We start from the raw sequence: 21115 nt of genomic DNA, 5'->3' as shown, positions 1-21115 counted from the left end.
GTAAAACTAACCATTAAATTTCCTTTTACAGAGAAACACAATTTTGTTTTATTAACCGTGTCATCCTAGAAAAAAAGAATAAAATCTTATACGTATATTTTATACTCGTACGTTCTCGTTGGTCCAGAAGAATTCTCATAACGCCAAAGATTCTGAGATTCTGGCATTAATTCAGGAAATTCTGACTCGATTATTAAACCGAGTCCGATTATTTATTATTTATTAGTTTATAAATTTTCAGTAGCAGTCCATCAGTCTTGAAGTGTTCAATCTCCAGTTAAATAAAGGCGTTGGTTCAGTAGACAGTTTTACTAAAGCGGCAATTGCAGTCTTGTAGGCTTACGAACACGTTTTCCCCAACGGTTGTCGGTTCTACGACAAATATGACCAGCCCACTGTCACTTCAGCTTACTAATCCGGTGGGCTATGTCGAAACTACGTTTGCCGCGTCTCGGCAAAAGTAGTGTAGGACGTCCTCAGGCACAGCGGAGTGACGATATACGCAAGGCGGCAGGCAGGAGCTGGATGCGAGTAGCCGGAGAGAGACCACATTGGCGTGCACTTGGCCTATGTCCAGCAGTGGATAAAAACGGGCTGATGATGATGATGATTACGATTGAAATAAATCAGTAAGTATACTTCATTATATACAAAAACTTTTAGATTAGGCTCGGTATGTGCGCGATACTAAAATTCTTATTTAACGAACGAAATAAGGACGCGAGCTAGTATTTGAACTACATATGCGTATAGAAACCCACGTTCGAGCAGGGTCTTCGAATAAGCCTTATCCAAGCAGTGTCACATTTTAAGGCTCTTACTTTTATATTCGTTTTATTACCTCGACTACAATTTCTTCGATTACATGAGATTTGATATGTTTCTCAACTTTTATCTTGTTTTATCTGAGAAATAGGTATTCTACTGAATAAATACGATAGTTTTCTCACCTCGTCATCTCAATAAAAGAAGCGGTCTCAGCTGGATTTGGCAGTTTCGGAAGTTTTGGAAATCGTTATTCAGAAGTTTTGAGTTTCAGAAACATTGCTTGATCTTTGCCTTTTGAACTTTGTTTTGGGTTCATTAATGCTAGATGGGTTGGTTAACAGAATGAAAGAAGTACTTATATAATTTAATTTTTATTTAACTATATAAATTAAAAATGTAAAAACTTTGAACATGACCCCGTCATATCGTCTGTCTTATTTCTTGTGGTAAGCTGAAATTGAATAGAAACAAAGTATTAGTTTCATTATATTATATGAAGGTCTTTGTATAGTCTTAGGTCTTTATATAGATCACGAAATTTGGGACAAATCCTGTCGTAAAAATTGATTTAAATTCTCCTACACATAGCTTTACTTATCATGTTTTCTTTCAATGCTCAGCACGAAATAAATTAGAATACAAAATAAGCGCATGATAATTATACGTTGCTTAGGTTTGAACCTGCTATTCAAATTAAGATTAACCCGGTTAAGATGTACGCGCGTTTTGGTCACCGGACCATTAATTCTATTACACAAACAAAAACAACAGCTTGTAAATTTCCCACTGCTGGGCTAACGCCTCTTTTCTCTTTGGAGGAGAAAATTTTGAATACACCACGTCGTTTTAATACGGGTTCGTGGCACACATACACATGTATATGTATGTCTACACATGTGGCAGAATTTCTTATTGAAATAAGACACATGTAGGTTTCCTCACGATGTTTTCCTTCACTGCTGAGCACGAGATGAATTATAAACACAAATTAAGCACATGAATATTCGGTGGTGCCTGCCTGGGTTTGAACCCGCAATCGATTAAGATGAACAAGTTCGAACTATTGGGGCATCCTTACGATATTTTCCGTCAATGCCGAGCAAGAGATCAATCATAAACACAAATTATCTCGCACTTATTATGACGTTTTTCAAATCATAATTTGACGTGATCATTGGCCATCTAATGTCGAATTCAACCAACTCTTACATATAAACGTTTATTAGTGGTCCATAAAACATTATGAGCTGATAAAAATACAATTTTCGTTATACACGAAAGGCCAGTAAATTATATAGATGTACCCCATATGTATGTAATGTAATAAGTACAATTGGACGATTTTTGTATAAGATCAAGTGTATTTACGAACACATGTTTCCAGAAACATCGATATTCACTAATAAGCCGCTTAACGTCAATGTAATGAAATCAGAAATCGGAAAAACAGCGCCATTTTTAATGAAACCAATTTTCCTCCATCCATATAAATATTGATAAGGTATCATTTTTGCGATTGCTAATGAAATATAAATGTCTTTCTTTATTTTTCATATTTATAATGAAAATATAGTTAAAAATACTTATGTACGGTAAGAAAAATTTCCTCATCTTAAGATCTATTTTCGTGTGCACAGTCTGAGCGATCTGCTTTACCGATAGAGAATGACATATTGATTGAATGATTTGATGTTTAGATTCAAAAGGTACTAAGAGTTTAAGACTTGATAAAGGAATGAATTTGAAAACTGACGAAGGTTTTCTTACTCTGACTGCACATATACATAGATCTGTGGAGCTATTTCGGTTCGTCGATTATAATAGCTGTTTTAATTACTCATGAAGTCTTGACCTTTCAGGCTAAATTATTGGCGTGCGTTAGTATGAGTGATACTTACAGGATGTCTTAGTGTGTGTGAGATAATTAATCTCAGAATAAAGACATGACGGAGACATCGACAAAAGGAAAATAAGATTATATTAGTAGTCCATGACTTTTTTTAACATTATGAGCGCCTGCCTGCGTGAGTCAACAGATCTGTAGTTAAAATAATATATTTAATATTTTTGATACTGTATCTGACTTTCCATAAACATAATTGATTTCAGAATACGAAATCAGAATTCGTATTGCTTTATGATTAAGAGAATAAATTAAATTACGTCACCGATTAAAAGCAAAAGGGGTTTTCGCGAATTTGATATTTGAAAAATTTATGGCTTTAAATAAACAAATATTTAAAAAATCTCTGTATCAGTGTTATTAATATGATCTTTTAAAAGATTAATTAAACATCGAGGAATATTTGGTCGTGTAGTATTTTTTTATCTTATTTTTAAAACAGATGATCCGGAAATAACCGGATACGTCTGTTCGGAGTAAAAAAGTGTGACAATCTCGAAAATACCTTTTTCGTTTTTCCCTTAAAACCAGATATAATCTTTCGGCGACAAGATAAGGATGCCACTTCGAGTATTTCTTTTGTTGGCAATGTTTGAGCTCTGTTTTATTTTGGAGCTTTAGTGCATAAACACCACAAGCCCCTTTTTTGTTCTTGTGATATTTTTGTATATGATTCGAGGAATTTCGTTCGTATTTATACTATATATATTACTGTTTATCGTTATTCAAATATGGAACAATAATTGTTTTTAAGGTAAGAAAATCTATTTGTATTGTCGTATTCTGGTATAATGAAAGCTGCCTGCCTATAAAAACATACATGCCTTTTTTTTTCGTAACTTGGCATAAACGTCTAAGAAATCCCTATTAAAGCATTCTCCATTTTATAGTTTCGTTATAGAAGTTTCAATATAAAACAAAAAACGACTTACTCACTTGGGTTGTATAAGATGGAATGGCATTTTCCTCACGGCTTCCTCCGCTATATCCAGCGGGAAAGCGAATTCAATCATATTTTCGTTTAGGCAGTCGTTATAGGAGGAAGCCAGCTGGCATCTGTCCGACATCCCTTCGATGCTATCGAGGCAGAGTCTTGAAATGCTGTTGAGTTTGCGGACCACTCGGGAATTCTTGCCATTCACGAGACCGGCTAAATGGATCAGGAGTTCACGATTTACCTGTTAATAGTATGTTTTTTATTACCGTAGTCTTTATTATTATACTTTAATTAATCAGTAATAGACGAATCACGAAAATAAGTAGATGACGTAGTTTCGATCGAGTTGTAATTACCGTTACTTCGTATGCTGATGATAATCCTATAGTATGATTATGACAGCCCCCATAAAATATGGATAACGGCCGTTCCGACTTCGTACAAACGTAATTTCATACAAACTTACAGCTTTCATTAGAAACTACCCTACATGTATCTGTATCTTAAATTATTAATATTTGTATATAAAATATAAAACGCCAAAATGTAATTTAATATAAAATGTAAAAAAAGGTACCGGCATCTGCGAGCCTGTGGATGTAGTAAATTAAATAAAAAACGAAAAAAAAAAATACCCTAAATGTAAATATTGACAAATACGAGTATATCACTGTAAGTCGCTTTTTAACAATTTATGGGTGAAAAACGAAGTCAGGTCTGACAGAATAGTGCTGGAGATATACGTACGTACGTATGTATGTAAAATTTGTCTTAATTGTTGCTTACATACATAAATGATATGACTTTCAGTACTATTTTAATAATAAGTCTCAAGCCAAATTATAATAAAGTTAATAGCATGAAACCTTCTTTATGAAAAAGGAGTTATAAACTTTAACGGCAATCGATCAAACTATGTTCATTATAATATAATAATAGCTAGTTCGTGTAAAAAACGGAGCAGACAAGTTAGGAAAAAATAAAGGGTTAAAGGACGACTTTGTGAAATATTAAAATTAGTCAAAGAAGTTAGTTACTTTGTTCATTTGAAAAGATTTCTGAACTTCATGAGTTCCCATTTTAAACGTTGAGTTCATTAATGTCACCATTTATACTGAAACCGCAATTACAATTTTCTCTAATTGCTTAAAAAAGATCTAAAACGTTTCACGACTTTACTCTTACTTCTCTACTCTATTCTATTTGTTTGTTTTATTTCGTTATTTTCTTTAAATGCCACCTAATGGTGAGTGGTCGGTCATCACAGCACAAATATTTCGAAAATATTCATCGTTATTTTAATTATCAAAGCGCTACCAAGCTTGAAAATTAATATATCATATTTCTTTTGCCTTTAGTTACACTGGCTCATCCACCCATCCAAACGAAACACAACTATTCTAAGTATTTCTGTCACGTGGAAGATTAGGATGTGGTTTCTATCTAGACTACTACCTACGTAGCCTAATTTGTAATAAGTTCGGCTAAAGTTGCCACAGGAATGAGTAGAATAACTTATAAATTTCTTTTAGAAATTTTTGTAAAAGACCCTTTGTCTATATGAGTAATACTGTAATCAAATGAACTTGCCCTTTTTTTCTTTTTCCAGTGTTAATTTATATTGTGTGTCTTCTGGTGTAAAAACAACAGCTGGCTTAAAAGACAATTTCCCAACAACAACAAAAAGTAGAGGTGTTTAAGTTATATCAAATTGAGCACAGTTTTGGAGGAGGAGGAGGAGGAGGAGGAGGGCTGGTTCGTTTTTTGCCCAGAGGATCGGAATTGCGATTCAACGGGGAAATGCTGCTAGCATTCTTGCCACCATTCCACGCGGTCAAGATTTATACAGTAACTAGTTTTAGTTCATATTTGTATATATATATTTAAGCATTTAATGTTGTTAATTCTTATGTTAATAAAGTTTCTTACCTTTCCATGATTAATAACATCACTCTGTTCCAACATGCAAGCAGCAAAACATTGCCCAGATCTGGTTATTGGGGGCGAGTTTGTGAAATACGCTCTGACGTCTTTCGGCGAAGCCCGAACTTTGATGACGCAAGACTGCGCCATTCGTACTAAAGCGTCCAAGTGTCCTTGTACCTGAAATAAAGTATTAAGTTCTCCGGTTATTGACCTCGGTGAATAATATGTATGAATACTATAAATTTGATTATTACAAAGTAACAGCCTGTACATTTCCCACTGCTGAGATAAGTCCTCCTCTTTTATTAAGGAGAGGGTTTGGAACATATTCCACCACGCTGTTCCAATGCGGGTTGGTGGAATGCACATGTGGCAGAATTTCGATGAAACACATGCAGGTTTCCTCACGATGTTTTCATTCACCGCCGAGCACGAGATCAATTATAAACACAAATTAAGCATATATATATATATATATATATATATATATATATATATATATATATATATATATATATATATACATCCTACAACCTTTTTGGCGTCATGCACGTGGTGCATCATTACCACGTCCCCAAGTTCCCCTTAATTTACTTAACATGTCTTAATGAATACTGCTTAATTTTTTGATTTCCAGGTCCTTGGGATACGTTGTTTTCCGATATAAAAAAATTCCACGATATTCGTCTTTCAGTCAGGCCCAAACACTTTTGAACCCCTAACCATGATGATACATTTAAGGTATCCTAGATATATTGATCATAATTTACCTACGGCATCGATTATTTAGCGTCCTCACAGGATGGACTGTATTTGGAAGTGCGACGTTGCCAGCTTTAGGTTTGTTGTCTCTTTCTTTTCCTATCGCTGTTCTGTTCAAACAGTTCAACGTTTATTTTCCAATATTCGTAAGGCTTATACATATACGGATGTCCGATATGTTATAATGTGTAAATACGAATCTTTTACTTTAACTTAACCCATGATTACGCCGACGACTGTTATCCAGATCTCACGGAGGATCAGCGAAAAACTTGAGCGATTTCAAATTTTTTATATTAGATTCATATTTGGTTTGCGCAAATATGATATATATATACATCCTACAACCTTTTTGGCGTCATGCACGTGGTGCATCATTACCACGTCCCCAAGTTCCCCTTAATTTACTTAACATGTCTTAATGAATACTGCTTAATTTTTTGATTTCCAGGTCCTTGGGATACGTTGTTTTCCGATATAAAAAAATTCCACGATATTCGTCTTTCAGTCAGGCCCAAACACTTTTGAACCCCTAACCATGATGATACATTTAAGGTATCCTAGATATATTGATCATAATTTACCTACGGCATCGATTATTTAGCGTCCTCACAGGATGGACTGTATTTGGAAGTGCGACGTTGCCAGCTTTAGGTTTGTTGTCTCTTTCTTTTCCTATCGCTGTTCTGTTCAAACAGTTCAACGTTTATTTTCCAATATTCGTAAGGCTTATACATATACGGATGTCCGATATGTTATAATGTGTAAATACGAATCTTTTACTTTAACTTAACCCATGATTACGCCGACGACTGTTATCCAGATCTCACGGAGGATCAGCGAAAAACTTGAGCGATTTCAAATTTTTTATATTAGATTCATATTTGGTTTGCGCAAATATGATCTCGATGTCTCTCATTTTCACTCTTAGCACAAGTGGCTCTGCCCATAAAACTTCATCGGAATAATTATGACTTCTCTATCATATTACTTTGTTGTTGCATTTGTTATCGCCTGTGTTTTATTTTTCCTGTATGTCATAAAAATCTACCTACCAAATTTTATATTTACGATAATAAAATGATAGTATTTATAATAAAATGAAATTACTGGGAAAAGTGCTTTCATTTTAAAGTTGGTAGCATACAACCACATAGTACCACCTAAAATAGTACAGTAGCTTCAAGATCACGATCTATCGGTTATTGTACAAGGTTCAATTTTGGGTCCCTTTCTATTTCTGGTATATATAAATGATCCTTTTTATGTTAAAGGTATTTGTGATATAGTGTTGTTTGCTGACGATACTTCACTGATTTTTAGGGTTGACAAAAAAAAACTGACTATGACGATGTGAACGGTGCATTATCACTGATACACAACTGATTTACAGTAAATAATTTTGTTTTGATTGCTCAAAAAACAAAATATGTAGCTTTTACCCTACCCAATGTTAGAAAGCATAATTATAAGATATCTATAAACGGTGACCGTCTTGATGTAGCCGATACTACGGTGTTCTCAGGAATAGAATTGGATTCCAAACTTTAGTGGAGTCCTCATTTATCATCCCTAACAGGAAGACTCAGCTCTGCAACATACGCGTTTAGAAAAGTTAGACAACTAACTGAGGTTGATACCGCTCGTCTAGTATATTTTGGTTTTTTTCACAGTATTTGTCATATGACATATTACTTTGAGGTAACGCTGTAGGTATTTAATCTGTCTTTATTTTACAAAAGAGAGCAATCCGGTTTATTTATAATCTTGGACCTAGATACTCTCTTCGGGATGTTTTTAAAAAAGTAGGAATACTCACTGTTGCGTCTCAGTATATTTACAACGATATTATGTATATTCACAGTAACATTGATCACTTTGATAAAATCAGTTATCATCATTGTTTGTGCACTAAAAGTAAGGATAAGCTTATAACACCAAGTTTCCTACTCCGCAAAGTCAATAAATCCTTCTTGGGGCAAGTTATCCGATTCTATAATAAAATTCGGCAGAAATTTTTAACTTTGCCATTTCGTATTTTGGTAAAAAAGGCATATTATTCGAAACAAGATTGAATAGATGATAAAAAAGCGTGGAGGTATCTGTTGACTTCCAAGCTGAATATATTCATTTAAATAATTGTATTTAATTAACATGACTTTGTATTTTTTAAGTGTTGAAAAAGAGTAACTACTGAGTTTTTTTCCGGTTCTTCTCCGTAGAATCTACTTTCCGAACCGGTGGTAGTTTCACTTAATTGTAAAATGACGATTCAAAAGTGCTTGTTAAAGCCTATTTGAATAAATTTTATTTTGATTTCTGTTTTTTTTTTTTTGATTGAGCGTCCGTATGCAGCTATTAGGCGTCCGTATAAAGCTATTGGGCGTCTGTATACAGCTATTAGGCGTCCGTATACAGCTATTGGGCGTCCGTATACAGCTATTGGGCGTCCGTATACAGCTATTGGGCGTCCGTATACAGCTATTGGGCGTCCGTATACAGCTATTGGGCGTCCGTATACAGCTATTGGGCGTCCGTATACAGCTATTGGGCGTCCGTATACAGCTATTGGGCGTCCGTATACAGCTATTGGGCGTCCGTATACAGCTATTGGGCGTCCGTATACAGCTATTGGGCGTCCGTATACAGCTATTGGGCGTCCGTATACAGCTATTGGGCGTCCGTATACAGCTATTGGGTGTCCGTATACAGCTATTGGGCGTCCGTATACAGCTATTGGGCGTCCGTATACAGCTATTGGGCGTCCGTATACAGCTATTGGGCGTCCGTATACAGCTATTTGGCCTCTGTACCAAGTTACTAAGCTTTACGCCGGTTTGTTTACACCGAATAATAAAAACTACCAATCACAGATAACAGAAGATTTAACAGTACAAATACCAATCACGATTGATATAGATGTTGTACAAACTTTCACCCCCTTTTATACCCTTAGAGGATGATTTCGTGGATGGAAACTATCCTATCTTCATACTAAATTTAATTTAAATCAGTTTATCGGATATAGACTCCCTGTACAAACTTCTACTTTCCTTTTTTATCTCGTTAGGGTATAATTTTGGAGACAAAATTATCCTATGTTCTTTTCAACAAAGTCCCCATACTAAATTTCATCTAAATCGGTTCAGCAGCTTAAGCGTATAAAGAAAGATAACAGACAGACAGACATACTTTATATTATTATTATGAATAATTAATATAAATATTAATTATTGTAATATATTTAAAAAAAACTTCCACGAAGTCCTCGGGGATTCATATATTCATTATTAATATATTTTATAAACATTAAATGACTGATGTAAAACAAACAATAATCAAGCACCGAATAGGTATTATGTAACGCGTAAGTAATGAGCGAGATGGCAACGTCGCAATTTTGGACGCCAAATACGCGAATCCGTAGTCAGGAATTCCCCTCGATATACAGTGTGCGATATACGCGCTGCGGCAGCGCCTCACCTGCGCGGTGATTTCTTCGGGAACTTTTCAATATTTTATTGCAACTATTTAGAGTGATTTTTAGCTTCCGTCGATTTTTGTACTACAGCTAGCTAGGATGAATAGGACCTCAGTGCCACCGGCCAAAAAAGTGGCGTCCGGTATACGGACGCCAAAAGCAGGTGGACGCCAGTTTAAATGTATTTTTGCCTTCAGTGGACGGCCAATTGTTTGCGGGATAAATATATATATATATATATATATATATATATATATATATATATATTTATCCCTGGCACTGAGGTCCTATTCATCCTAGCTAGCTGTAGTACAAAAATCGACGGAAGGTAAAAGTCGCTTAAAATAGTTGAAATAAAATATTGAAAAGTTCCCGAAGAAATCACCGCGCAGGTGAGGCGCTGCCGCAGCGCGTATATCGCACACAGTATATCGAGGGGAACTCCTGACTACGGATTCGCTTATTTGGCGTCCAAAATTGCGACGTTGCCGTCTCGCTCATTTCACTTACGACTTGCATAATACCTATTCGGTGCTTGATTATTGTTTGTTTTACATCAGTGTGTAGAAATAAACTGTTATTGGAACTTATTTAATGTAAATTAAATATATTAATAATGAATATATGAATTCCCGAGGACTTCGTGGAAGAAAAATTTTAAATATTTTATAATAATTAATATTTATATTCATTATTCATATTAATAACATAAAGTATGTCTTTCTGTCTGATATCTTTTCACGCTTAAACTACTGAACCGATTTAGATAAAATTTAGTATGGAGACATTGTAGAGAAGAACATAGAATATTTTGTCTCCAAAATCATACCCTAATGAGATAAAAAAGGAAAGTAGAAAGAAAGGATAGTTTCCATCCACGAAATCATCCTCTAAGGGACTAAAAGGGGGTGAAAGTTTGTACAACATCTATATCAATCGTGATTGGTATCTATACTGTTAAATATTCTGTTATCTGTGATTGGTAGTTTTTATTATTCGGTGTAAACAAACCGGCGTAAAGCTTAGTACTTTGAACAGGCGCCAAATAGCCATATATGGACGCCCAATAGCTGTATACAGACGTCTAATAGCTGTATACGGACGCAAAATACTTGTATACGGACGCAAAATAGCTGTATACGGACGCCCAATAGTTGTATACGGACGCCCAATAGCTGTATACGAACACCCAATAGCTGTATACGGACGCCCAATAGCTGTATACGGACGTCTAATAAAAAAACATAATCAAAATAAACTTTATTTAAGTACGCTTTAACAAACACTTTTGAATCGTCATTTTACAATTAAGTGAAGCTACCACCGGTTCGGAAAGTAGATTCTACCGAGAAGAACCGGCAAGAAATAGAACCGGCAAGAAGTAGTTACTCTTTTTCAACATTTAAAAAATACAAAGTCGTATTAGTTAATACAATTATATAAATTAATATATCCTGCTAGGAAGTCAACAGGTGTTACCTCCACGCTTTTTTATCATCTGTAAAATCTTGTTTCGAATAAAATGCTTTTTTTACCAATGTATTTTTTACAAACGATTTGAATTTACGAAATGGCAAAGTTAAAAATGTCTGCGGAATTTTATTATAGAATCGGATACCTTGCCCCAAGAAGAATTTATTGATATATATTTATAAGTTTATCCTTAGTTCCAGCGCACGTACAATGATGATCACTGATTTTATCAAAGTGATCAATGTAGCTGTGAATATACATAATATTGTTGTAAATATACTGTGACGGAACAGTGAGTATTCCTACTTTGTTAAAAACATCCCGAAGAGAGTCCCTAGCTCCATGATTATAAATAAACCGGATTGCTCTCTTTTGTAAAATAAAGACAGATCCAATATCTGCAGCGTTACCCCAAAGTAATATGCCATAAGACAGTGAAAATAACCAAAATATACTAGACGAGCGGTATCGGTTGCGGAGCTGAGTCTTCCTGTTAGGGATGATAAATGAGGACTCCACTGAAGTTTGGAATCCAATTCTATTCCTGAGAACACCGTAGTATCGGCTACATCGAGACGGTCACGGTGACCGTTTCAAGATATCTTATAATTATGCTTTCTAACATTGGGTAGGGTAAAAACTACACATTTTGTTTTTTGAGCATTTAAAACTAAATTATTTACTGTAAACCAATTGTGTATCTGTGATAACGCACCGTTCATGTCGTCATAGTCAGTTTTTCCTTTAAAATCTGTGAAGTATCGTCAGCAAACAACACTATATCACAAATACCTTTAACATAGAAAGGAAGATCATTTATATATACCAGAAATAGAAAGGGACCCAAAATTGAACCTTGTATGATAGCCGAGCGATAGTGATCTTGAGGCATACAGTATTATTTGAGGTAGTACTATGTGGCTGCAAGCTACCAACTATAAAATGAAAGCACTGTTCCCAGTAAATTCATTTTATTATAAGTACTATCATTTTATTATTGTAAATATAAAATTTGGTAAGTAGACTTTTATGACATACAGGAAAAATAAAACACAGGAGATAGCAAATACAACAACAAAATACTATGATAGAGAGGACATAATTATTCCGGTGAAGTTTTATGGGCAGAGCCACTTGTGCTAAGGCGAAAATGAGAGACACGATCATTTTACGCAAACCAAATATGAATCTAATTTAGAAATTTTGAAATCGCTTAAGTTTTTCGCTGATCCTCCGTGAGATGTGTATAACAGTCGTCGGCGTAATCCAGGATAGGAAGCAAAAGATTCGTATTTACATATTATAACATATTGGGCATCCGTATATGTATAAGCCTTACGAATATTGGAACAAAATAAACGTTGAATTGTTTGTACAGAACAGCGATAGGAAAAGAAAGAGACAACAAACCTAAAGCTGGCAACGTCGCACTTCCAAATATAGTCCATCCTGTGAGGACGCTAAATAATCGATGCCATAGCTAAATTATGATCAATATATCTAGGATGCCTTAAATGTATCATCATGGTTAGGGGTTCAAAAATGTTTGGGCATGACTGAAAGACGAATATCGCGGATTTACTTTTTATCGGAAAACAACGTATCCCAAGGACCTGGAAATCAAAAAACTAAGCAGTATTCATTAAGACATGTCAAGTAAAGTAAGGGGAACTTGGGGACGTCGTAATGATGCACCACGTACATGACGCCAAAAAGGTTGTAGGATGTATATATATATATATATATATATATAGTGGTGCTTGCCTGGGTTTGAACCCGCAATCATCGGTTAAGATGCACGCGTTCTAACCACTGGGCCATCTCAGCTCAGATTATTACAAATGTTATTGTAAATAAAGCTAGTTATGCACTAATGTGCATGAATATGAGATGTTGTATACTGAGATATTTATTAGGTATCTTTGATTTCCTACCTTTCTGAAATAAGTAACACTATATGTAATACTTTTATGAGATACAAAAAACAAATATATTAAAACGTATAATATAATTAATAAATAATACTTTAAAAATATTCATATTGTTCAGTTACTTTTACTGCATGCATGTTACTAATTAACGAATACAATATGTGTAATCAAACTAGTGTAAACGTAGTCAAAATTTATTTGGCATTCATTAATAGTAGTCATTAAAAGCAATATATAATTATACAAAATAAACCTATAATGTCTCTCCGTGCGTGAACAGACAGCGTATGTAAACAGTGAGAAAGTTAGCTATTGTAAATGATAATATAATTAATAAAGATAAATAATGAAAAATATTTATGACTATTATTAAGTATTTTGTAAAGAAAGCTTAAATGTTTTTTTTTTAAATAGGCGATGTAATGTCTAGAGATGTTTCACTAGTTTAATGAGTTTTGTAACCAAACTGCAAGTTGTGGATTATTATTATTTTGGAAAAAAAAATCATGAATATTGATTACGATTTAGATTAGATTTTCAATTTTTTTAATCTTTACTTAGTATAAATCAAAGTCGCTTTTTCTTTTCCCTTTGTACGCTTAAATCTTTAAAACTACGCAACGGATTTTGATGCGGTTTTTTTAATAGATAGAGTGTTTCTAGAGGAAGGTTTTTATGTATAATATATAGACAATATAGTTAAGTAACACTGATAATTTTAAAAGTTTCTAATGTGATGTCGTAAATTTCTTATATTTTTTTGCGCTTACATTGTAAACGCTGCCTGAACCCTACCAGATAGATCAAAATAATGTACTATAGAATTGTACACCTCAAAAATATCTACAAAAAAGTCCGCAATGGTATATGTCTATCTCTTAAAGATAACACACAATAAACATTTTTTTATGTTTTTTTACGAGAAATAATGGCTTATTTTCGAAGCAATTTTAAGCAATATAGCATTAATCCTTATATAATTAGGTGCCTTAAATAAATTGTGCAGTCAATATAGATCAATATTGCCCTTTACAGAATGTAATTTAATACTTTCGAAGATATTACAGTTTTAAAACGTAGGGATATAGCGGTTTGTATACATACCTATTTGTTATAACTACATACTCAGTATAAAACAAAATTGATTCTCGCTGACTTTTATTTCTATGCTTAAATCTTTAAAACTATGCAACGAATTTTGATGCGGTTTTTTGAAATAGATAGTGTGATTCATGGGGAAGGTTTGTGTATATAATACATGAGCAATATAGTAAAGAAACACTGATAACTTTAGAAGTTTGCAATTTGATATGGTAAATAAATAAATTCTGTAGTAGTATATACTAGCGACCCGACCCGTGCGAAGCCGGGGCGGGTTGCTAGTTAAAGATAAAGATATTTTGGAATTATTTAAAATAATAATTTTTCGTGTTTTATAGTTTTGTGGATCAGTTTTTCTTACAATGAAACAACAGTTCAATCCTCTAACATGTTTTCGTACCAAAATCCGTGAACTTTTTAAATCTAGGTTTAACTTGTTCGTTACTTGTTCTTGAGTTTTCGGGAAACTTTAATGTGAACGAAGAGAAAGGTAACGACAATTTCATTCCAGTTCATTAACTGTTTGAAAATCTATAAGTCTATTCTAAATGCGAAAATAACTCTACCAAAACCATTGAATCAATTTTGATAATATTTCGAATGACGGTAGTTTAAATCCCAAGGATAAGCTACTTTTTTATTAATTCACTAAACCTTTATTTTGGGTTGAATTAACATCTTCTAATATATATATGTCGCAGGTAACTAGCTTAATTAGCCATCCAATTAACCGCCTATACACTTACTGAACGGTACTGTACCATACTGGCTTGAATGACACTCAGGCACTTTATCTTCCGTTTATAGAATAGGGTGACGTGTTTAAGACTCTCTTTAAAATTGTTTAAAAAGTCTTTTCTATTTGGTTTATTCTATTTAGTTCTATTCTATTCTATTTGGTCTTCTCAGACCTCATACATAAAATTCTTTATTCCTGACTTATTGTCATAAATAAATATTGCAATTCTAACTTTTAAATTAAGTTATTTATCAAAATTCACGATATTATGGATATAGTTAACTATATATAGGCCAAACTCTACTAAAAAAAGTTTTTGAAAAATCAACAATGACACTTTTAAAACTTTTATTATTACCTTAAAATGCTTTCACAGTCGTTTTTAATGATTGGAAAGGTTTTAAACTTAGTAATTTTTTGGGTCTGTAGGCCATTAAATATTCTTTTAATCTTGTTTCTAATACTTAAAAGGATTTTTTTGTAAATATTTAAAAATCGATATTTTTTATTTAGCGCTTTGGAAAAGATTTTCATCAGTCTCAATTGATTCAAATTTGTAAAAGGGATCGAAAATGTCTTGTAGAACTTTCAACTACTTATGTTTAATGTTCATTTTCTGATTAATACTTATACCAAATAGGCCATTATTTTCGTACATAATAATAATATCTGTCACTGTTTTTCCACAGACAAAGAAAACACCTTTCGTATAACCAGCCTGCAATCCCAATAATAAGTCTGTGACTTTGGGATCGCTGCACACTTTCCATTGATGATCTTCATATTTTATTCTTTAAACTACAGTTTATTTATATATTGAAGATGGTCATTTTTACCGATTTTACATAGATTATAAAAAAAAAATATACGTCATACAAGTTGGCTCTTAAGAACACTTTTGATTCATTTAACATGACCCAATTAAATTAAAACTACTACGGCCATTACGTTTACGAAGTGCACCTATAAGTTGAACTAATTAAGAAGAAAGTTAGCGAGTTAAAACATAAATGGATAAAATATGGGAGAATAATAATAATATATATATATTAATTCGAAGAAGTAGAAATGTCTAAAGTGTGATCAATACATTTACGACGGTTAACCAATTGAAACAACAACGCACAGGACCTTTGAACATATTTCGTCTAGCTCGTTTATTGGCGGTTCCTGCAATTTACAAGGCAAATACAACTCGCCTGAACTATCTGTAGGCAACGTCGTATGTTGTTGTGATGTAGTGTACTACTAGATGGCACGAGGATTATCAATGTGTTATGATATATGTAACTATGAATATCTGAGTCTTAACTTAACATTCAATTATTTTGTGCTTTTTGTTGTTGTTCTATCATTGGCAAACCAATGTAGTGAATTTGATGAAATTTGGTTTACCAATAGATTATGCTCTGAGGAAGGATGTAGTCTTATTTTCTTTAGTCTAACTTTTATGTCGATCAACTTAAACGCGAGTGAATCTGCGAGCGATAATAACTTGATTGATACTTGATATCAAAATGACATGGAAAAAATTTAAGCATGAGAAGAATTTTAAGCAATACAAACGGATATAAACAACTGCAAATTTTATTGGAAACGCATCTTAAGGAAACTAAATTATTTTATAAAGCAACATAATATTTTTGTTTGTTTTGCGGTAAAAACAGTTGTTTGTTTACACATATATGATTTATTAAATAGTTTAGTCAAAGTTACCTTAGGATCAGTGAAGTCTACCAAGGTACCAGATATACCATGCGAATGAGCGGTGAAGGCACTCCCGATTATTGATAACAGTATTATAATCAGCATCGTTCTGGAAATAAAAACACAATCATAAATATAGTCTAGTAATATACATATATTCTCATAAGACCTTTATTGGTTCGGCATTGAAAAGAACAGTAACTCTATAAGTTACTGTTTTTCATCAATCACAATTTTATACGTAATTTTATTTAACTGACTAATTTGCGAAACGGCGCTCAATCTTATGGAAGATCGGCTAACTACGCAGAACATATTTATTACAGTCTACAAGTGTGCGTGCAAACACATACATGGGCACTCTATTTCTTTCTCCCTCATACTCAATGGGACGGCAAATTAGACACGACCAGAAAGAGTTAAATTACGAGATAAACGGCCTTAAGTGCTACTTCAAGATTTCGGTCTGCTACCGAGAATTGTGCGATGGTAATACGATAAATTTTCATTGACCCACTTGGGATCTAAACCCAGAACCTTAGAATCTGTTACCTTATATCTAAACACTAGAATAAGTGTAATATACAATTACGGATCTACAATTAAATACTATATTATTCTCGAGTCATTTAAGCTTTAATCAAAATTTATGTCAACTAAAATCGTCACTTTATACATCATATTTAAGTTTGCCAATTCAATTAATTAATTCGTAAGCCAAGAAACGTTTTATTAATATCTACGCTGTTTTCCGAAACAGTATTAAAAACTTTTAGAATAAACAAAATATTATTACAAGATTCTTAACTATAATAAAAACAACACTTTTAAAATTGGAACGTAAACAATTGTTAGAACTTTTAAATTTATTAAAAAAAAAAACAAAGTGTTTTCAACTAAGATCTGTGTAGCAATTTACAGAAACAAGATTCCACGTGGAAAATTCTATTTAATTCTAGACTCACCGTATATTCAGCTCTCGCGCCGGAGATTTCTTTGCATACACCACAAACCCCGCCAGCTGCACTTATAAAAAGCACACGAACTAATTGTCGTTGTAACAATTCTCATTGTTTAGAAAATTTACATTCATTTCACTCCTAGAGTTGGTTTACATAATGTCGCACCGACAAATTTGTTCTCCCGAGAAATGTGTCTCTTGTTTCGTAAATACAATCAATTATATATAAACTATTTACATTACAGGAATTTGTTTTTGACAACAATTTTACGAGATGGCTTAAGTACATATGTAGTTTCAGATTGGGTACACCAGTGTAACTACATGTTGTACACGCCTCTAAGTGGCATACATATTAGTATTTAAGACTTAGATGTTTCAGATTTTATTGTGAATGCTGTATATGTTATGCTGTTGGTGTATCTAAAAATAATAATAATAAATAATAAACTACAGTTACAGGCACAAAGGTACTTTAATAAAATCATCTTAATATAAAATCTTAGTTCCCAAGGATTGGTGGCGCATTGGCGATGTAAGGAATGATATTGATTTTGATATGATACTGTCAAAGAGGGGGGGGGTGGTGACCACAATCAGGTGGACCATTTTCGTTTCCATCAATATATATCATGAAGTAGTCATCTTACCAATAATATTATTGTAATTATATTTTAAAAATAATTACTGTAGAAATCTTGACAAAGATTGTTGGTATCAAGAATGTTAGCAGCATTATTCAATTCATCATTCCATGTGGTCAAGATTTTTACATTAACTATTTTTATATATATTTGAAATATTTATGGAATCAATGTTAAAAATTCTTAGGACTAACTAGATTTGAATAAAAACTAAAACTAATAGTCACATACTTTAGCCCAAGACCACTATATTAGCACAATGATACTTAGATGCTTTATTGTGTAAATCGAAATAGTCGAGAATCAACGACGAAACTGTCGTTCGAGTTAATGTGCACCGGGTTTTAAAAACCAGATAAGAATGAATACGTAACGAACTGCTACTCACTGGTTTGTTAGCATCTGTGTTATTTATACAACGGATCTTATTACTGATATACCTGGATACCTTATTTTTATAATAGTAAATGCATACAGAGTACTGATTTTGTTGTATTGATGGTTCTGTTATGTTATTATTAAGGTATAATATATTTTATTTTTACAACCTCCGTGGTCGAATAGTGTGTACACCGGTTTGGCTGGGTACGCCACTCCGAGGTCCCCGTTTCGATTCCCGGCCGAGTCAATGTAGACAAAGTTCATTATTTTTCTTTGGTGTCTTAGGTGTGGGTGTTTGTGGTACCGTCGTTGCATCTGATTTGCCATAACACGAGTGCTTTAGCTACTTACATTGGGATCAGAGTAATGTATGTCATGTTGTCCAAGATTTAATATAAAAAAAGAATTATATCGATAATAAATTGTTTTTTTTTTTTTAAATGTGTTTGTTTTTCTGTATTTTATTGCACAATACAACATAATTATTAAGCAATGTCAATGTCTTTGTATTGGATTATATCACGTTAAACTCATGTTTTGTCTCAACTGTCCGACTTTGTAATCTCCTCATTGACTACACAGGAATTATTTTAGTGGATAAGGGTACGTAATCCCAGGGTAAGAAAAGGGATCAGAGGCCAAATCAACTGTTAGTTAGTTTCGAGATACAATGATAAGGATATCGTAGAATATTCCTTGAGACCCTCTTATTAAAAATGGCGGTCAACTCTCGCATCTCAAACGGATTTACATTTACGGTCTACCTTTGAACATTTTTGTAGTAATTTATAGGACTTATTTTGTTTCGATATCATGAACAAATTATATAGAAAAATTTTGATTATAAAAAACCAATTTTTTTTATTGACCAGACTTAACAGAATAGATTAAAACGTCGAGGCGATCACGATGCATAGACAAATCATATTTTTTTTTATACCGAGGCACTTATGGGAGGTGAATCTAAATACGCAATTGATAAAATTAATTAATTATTAAGTTACTACTGACGCTGTAAATAGACAGGCTTAAGTTGCATGTTTAAGCATCTCGTTTTATGGTTATTGCTTTAATAAGTAGGACGATTTAGGTTTTTTTTGATACTTAATCAAAATGGTAATAGTTTTATATTATGTAATAAGAGCTGAGATGGCTCAGTGGTTAGAACGCGTGCATCTTAACCGATGATAGCGGGTTCAAACCCAGGCAAGCACCACTATATATATATGTGCTTAATTTTGTGTTTATAATTCATCTCGAGCTCGGCGGTGAAGGAAAACATCGTGAGGAAACCTGCATTAGGCTAATTTCATCTTCTGGCATCAATTCTGCCACATGTGCATTCCACCAACCCGCATTGAAACAGCGTGGTGGAATGTGTTCCAAACCCTCTCCTTAATGGAAGATGAGGCCTTATCCCAGCAGTGGGAAATTTACAGGCTGTTACCCTACTTTACTTTTATTGTGTAATAAAGTTTGTATTTGTTTCTCTCGATTATTTATTCTTGTTATTATTTATATCCTCTTAATACATAAATTTAGAAGATTTTCTGCAAATATTTTAACGTATATAATATAATACAGTGACGTTTAATGTTTATATGCTTACTGTCAGTATTTGGTTTAATGAAAGTGGTTTTATTTTATGTTGAAAGGTAGACATAAGAGTAAATGGCCTACCTGATGTTAAGTGGTCACCACCGCTAATTGATTATAGCGCTGTAAGAAATTTTGAGCATATATTGCCAACCGCGGCAACTAATACGTTATGTCTGAGATAGATTTGTTATTAATTAGTCATTTGTATTACGTTTTATACATATATTTCTAAATATTTAATTTAAAAAAAATTGAAATATCTGTTCTAAAAAAAAGCAAATAAATTATATAGTAATTATAATTTATTTGCTTTTAATTATAAAGATAGAATTAGAGAAATTTTCAAAAAAGTTTATTTCTTTTCTTTCAAATGCCCTAACTTTATTAAATGAGTCCGATATACATTACTAGTCAGTTACGTTAAGAAAGCATACTGGGTAGTTAGGGTTAATTCTACTATAATATGGATACATACATTTCAAAATCAAATTAACTCAACAGTTATATAAATTTTGTTAAATAGCATTAAACATTTAACAATTATACCGATTGTAATATTAAATTACATAAAGTGTCGCATGAAAAGATATACGTGACTAAGAGATAATTTGTTTATGTCAAAGGGACGGAGAAAATTTTCAATTCGCCCCGGTATTTGTGTAATGCGGGTACATTAACTTCGCACCGCGATAATTAAAACGAGCGTTATTCGTTGCATAAAAGTTGTATTGTTGTTACTTAATTACCGGATGTTTTCCCGTGTTAATAAGAACTTATAGAACATTACGTTGTTGCACTACAA

The 21115-nt window shown here is 33.1% G+C and overlaps 1 protein-coding gene across 2 annotated transcripts; it reads right to left on the bottom strand.

The window, feature by feature from the left end:
- Positions 1-1127: 1127 nt before the first annotated feature.
- On the bottom strand, positions 1128-17783 carry LOC124537907. Of its 2 annotated transcripts, none has more exons than XM_047114868.1 (5): positions 17694-17783; positions 16738-16837; positions 5538-5711; positions 3604-3849; positions 1128-1219 (listed from the first exon to the last, which is right to left on the bottom strand). In XM_047114868.1, exons 2-4 carry the CDS (start codon positions 16831-16833, stop codon positions 3604-3606), a joined length of 516 nt encoding a protein of 171 aa, XP_046970824.1. In that variant the 5' UTR covers positions 16834-16837; positions 17694-17783; the 3' UTR covers positions 1128-1219. The 2 variants fall into 2 exon arrangements, with proteins under 2 accessions (XP_046970824.1, XP_046970823.1); XM_047114867.1 differs by having other exon boundaries at positions 3608-3849.
- Between the last annotated feature and the right edge of the window lie 3332 nt (positions 17784-21115).

This window comes from Vanessa cardui, chromosome 19, assembly GCF_905220365.1.
Source record: "Vanessa cardui chromosome 19, ilVanCard2.1, whole genome shotgun sequence".
Classification (NCBI taxonomy): Eukaryota; Metazoa; Arthropoda; class Insecta; order Lepidoptera; family Nymphalidae; genus Vanessa; species Vanessa cardui.
Note: the sequence above shows the minus strand (reverse complement) of the source record. Positions and strands in the feature narration are given on the sequence as shown.

Coding starts and splice junctions, on each gene's coding strand:
- LOC124537907 (XM_047114867.1), bottom strand. CDS start 16,833: ATGCTGATTATAATACTGTTATCAATAATCGGGAGTGCCTTCACCGCT. Junction 5,712..16,737: donor TAGACTTCACTGATCCTAAG/GTAACTTTGACT, acceptor ACTTTATTTCAG/GTACAAGGACACTTGGACGC. Junction 3,850..5,537: donor ATGTTATTAATCATGGAAAG/GTAAGAAACTTT, acceptor TACTATTAACAG/GTAAATCGTGAACTCCTGAT.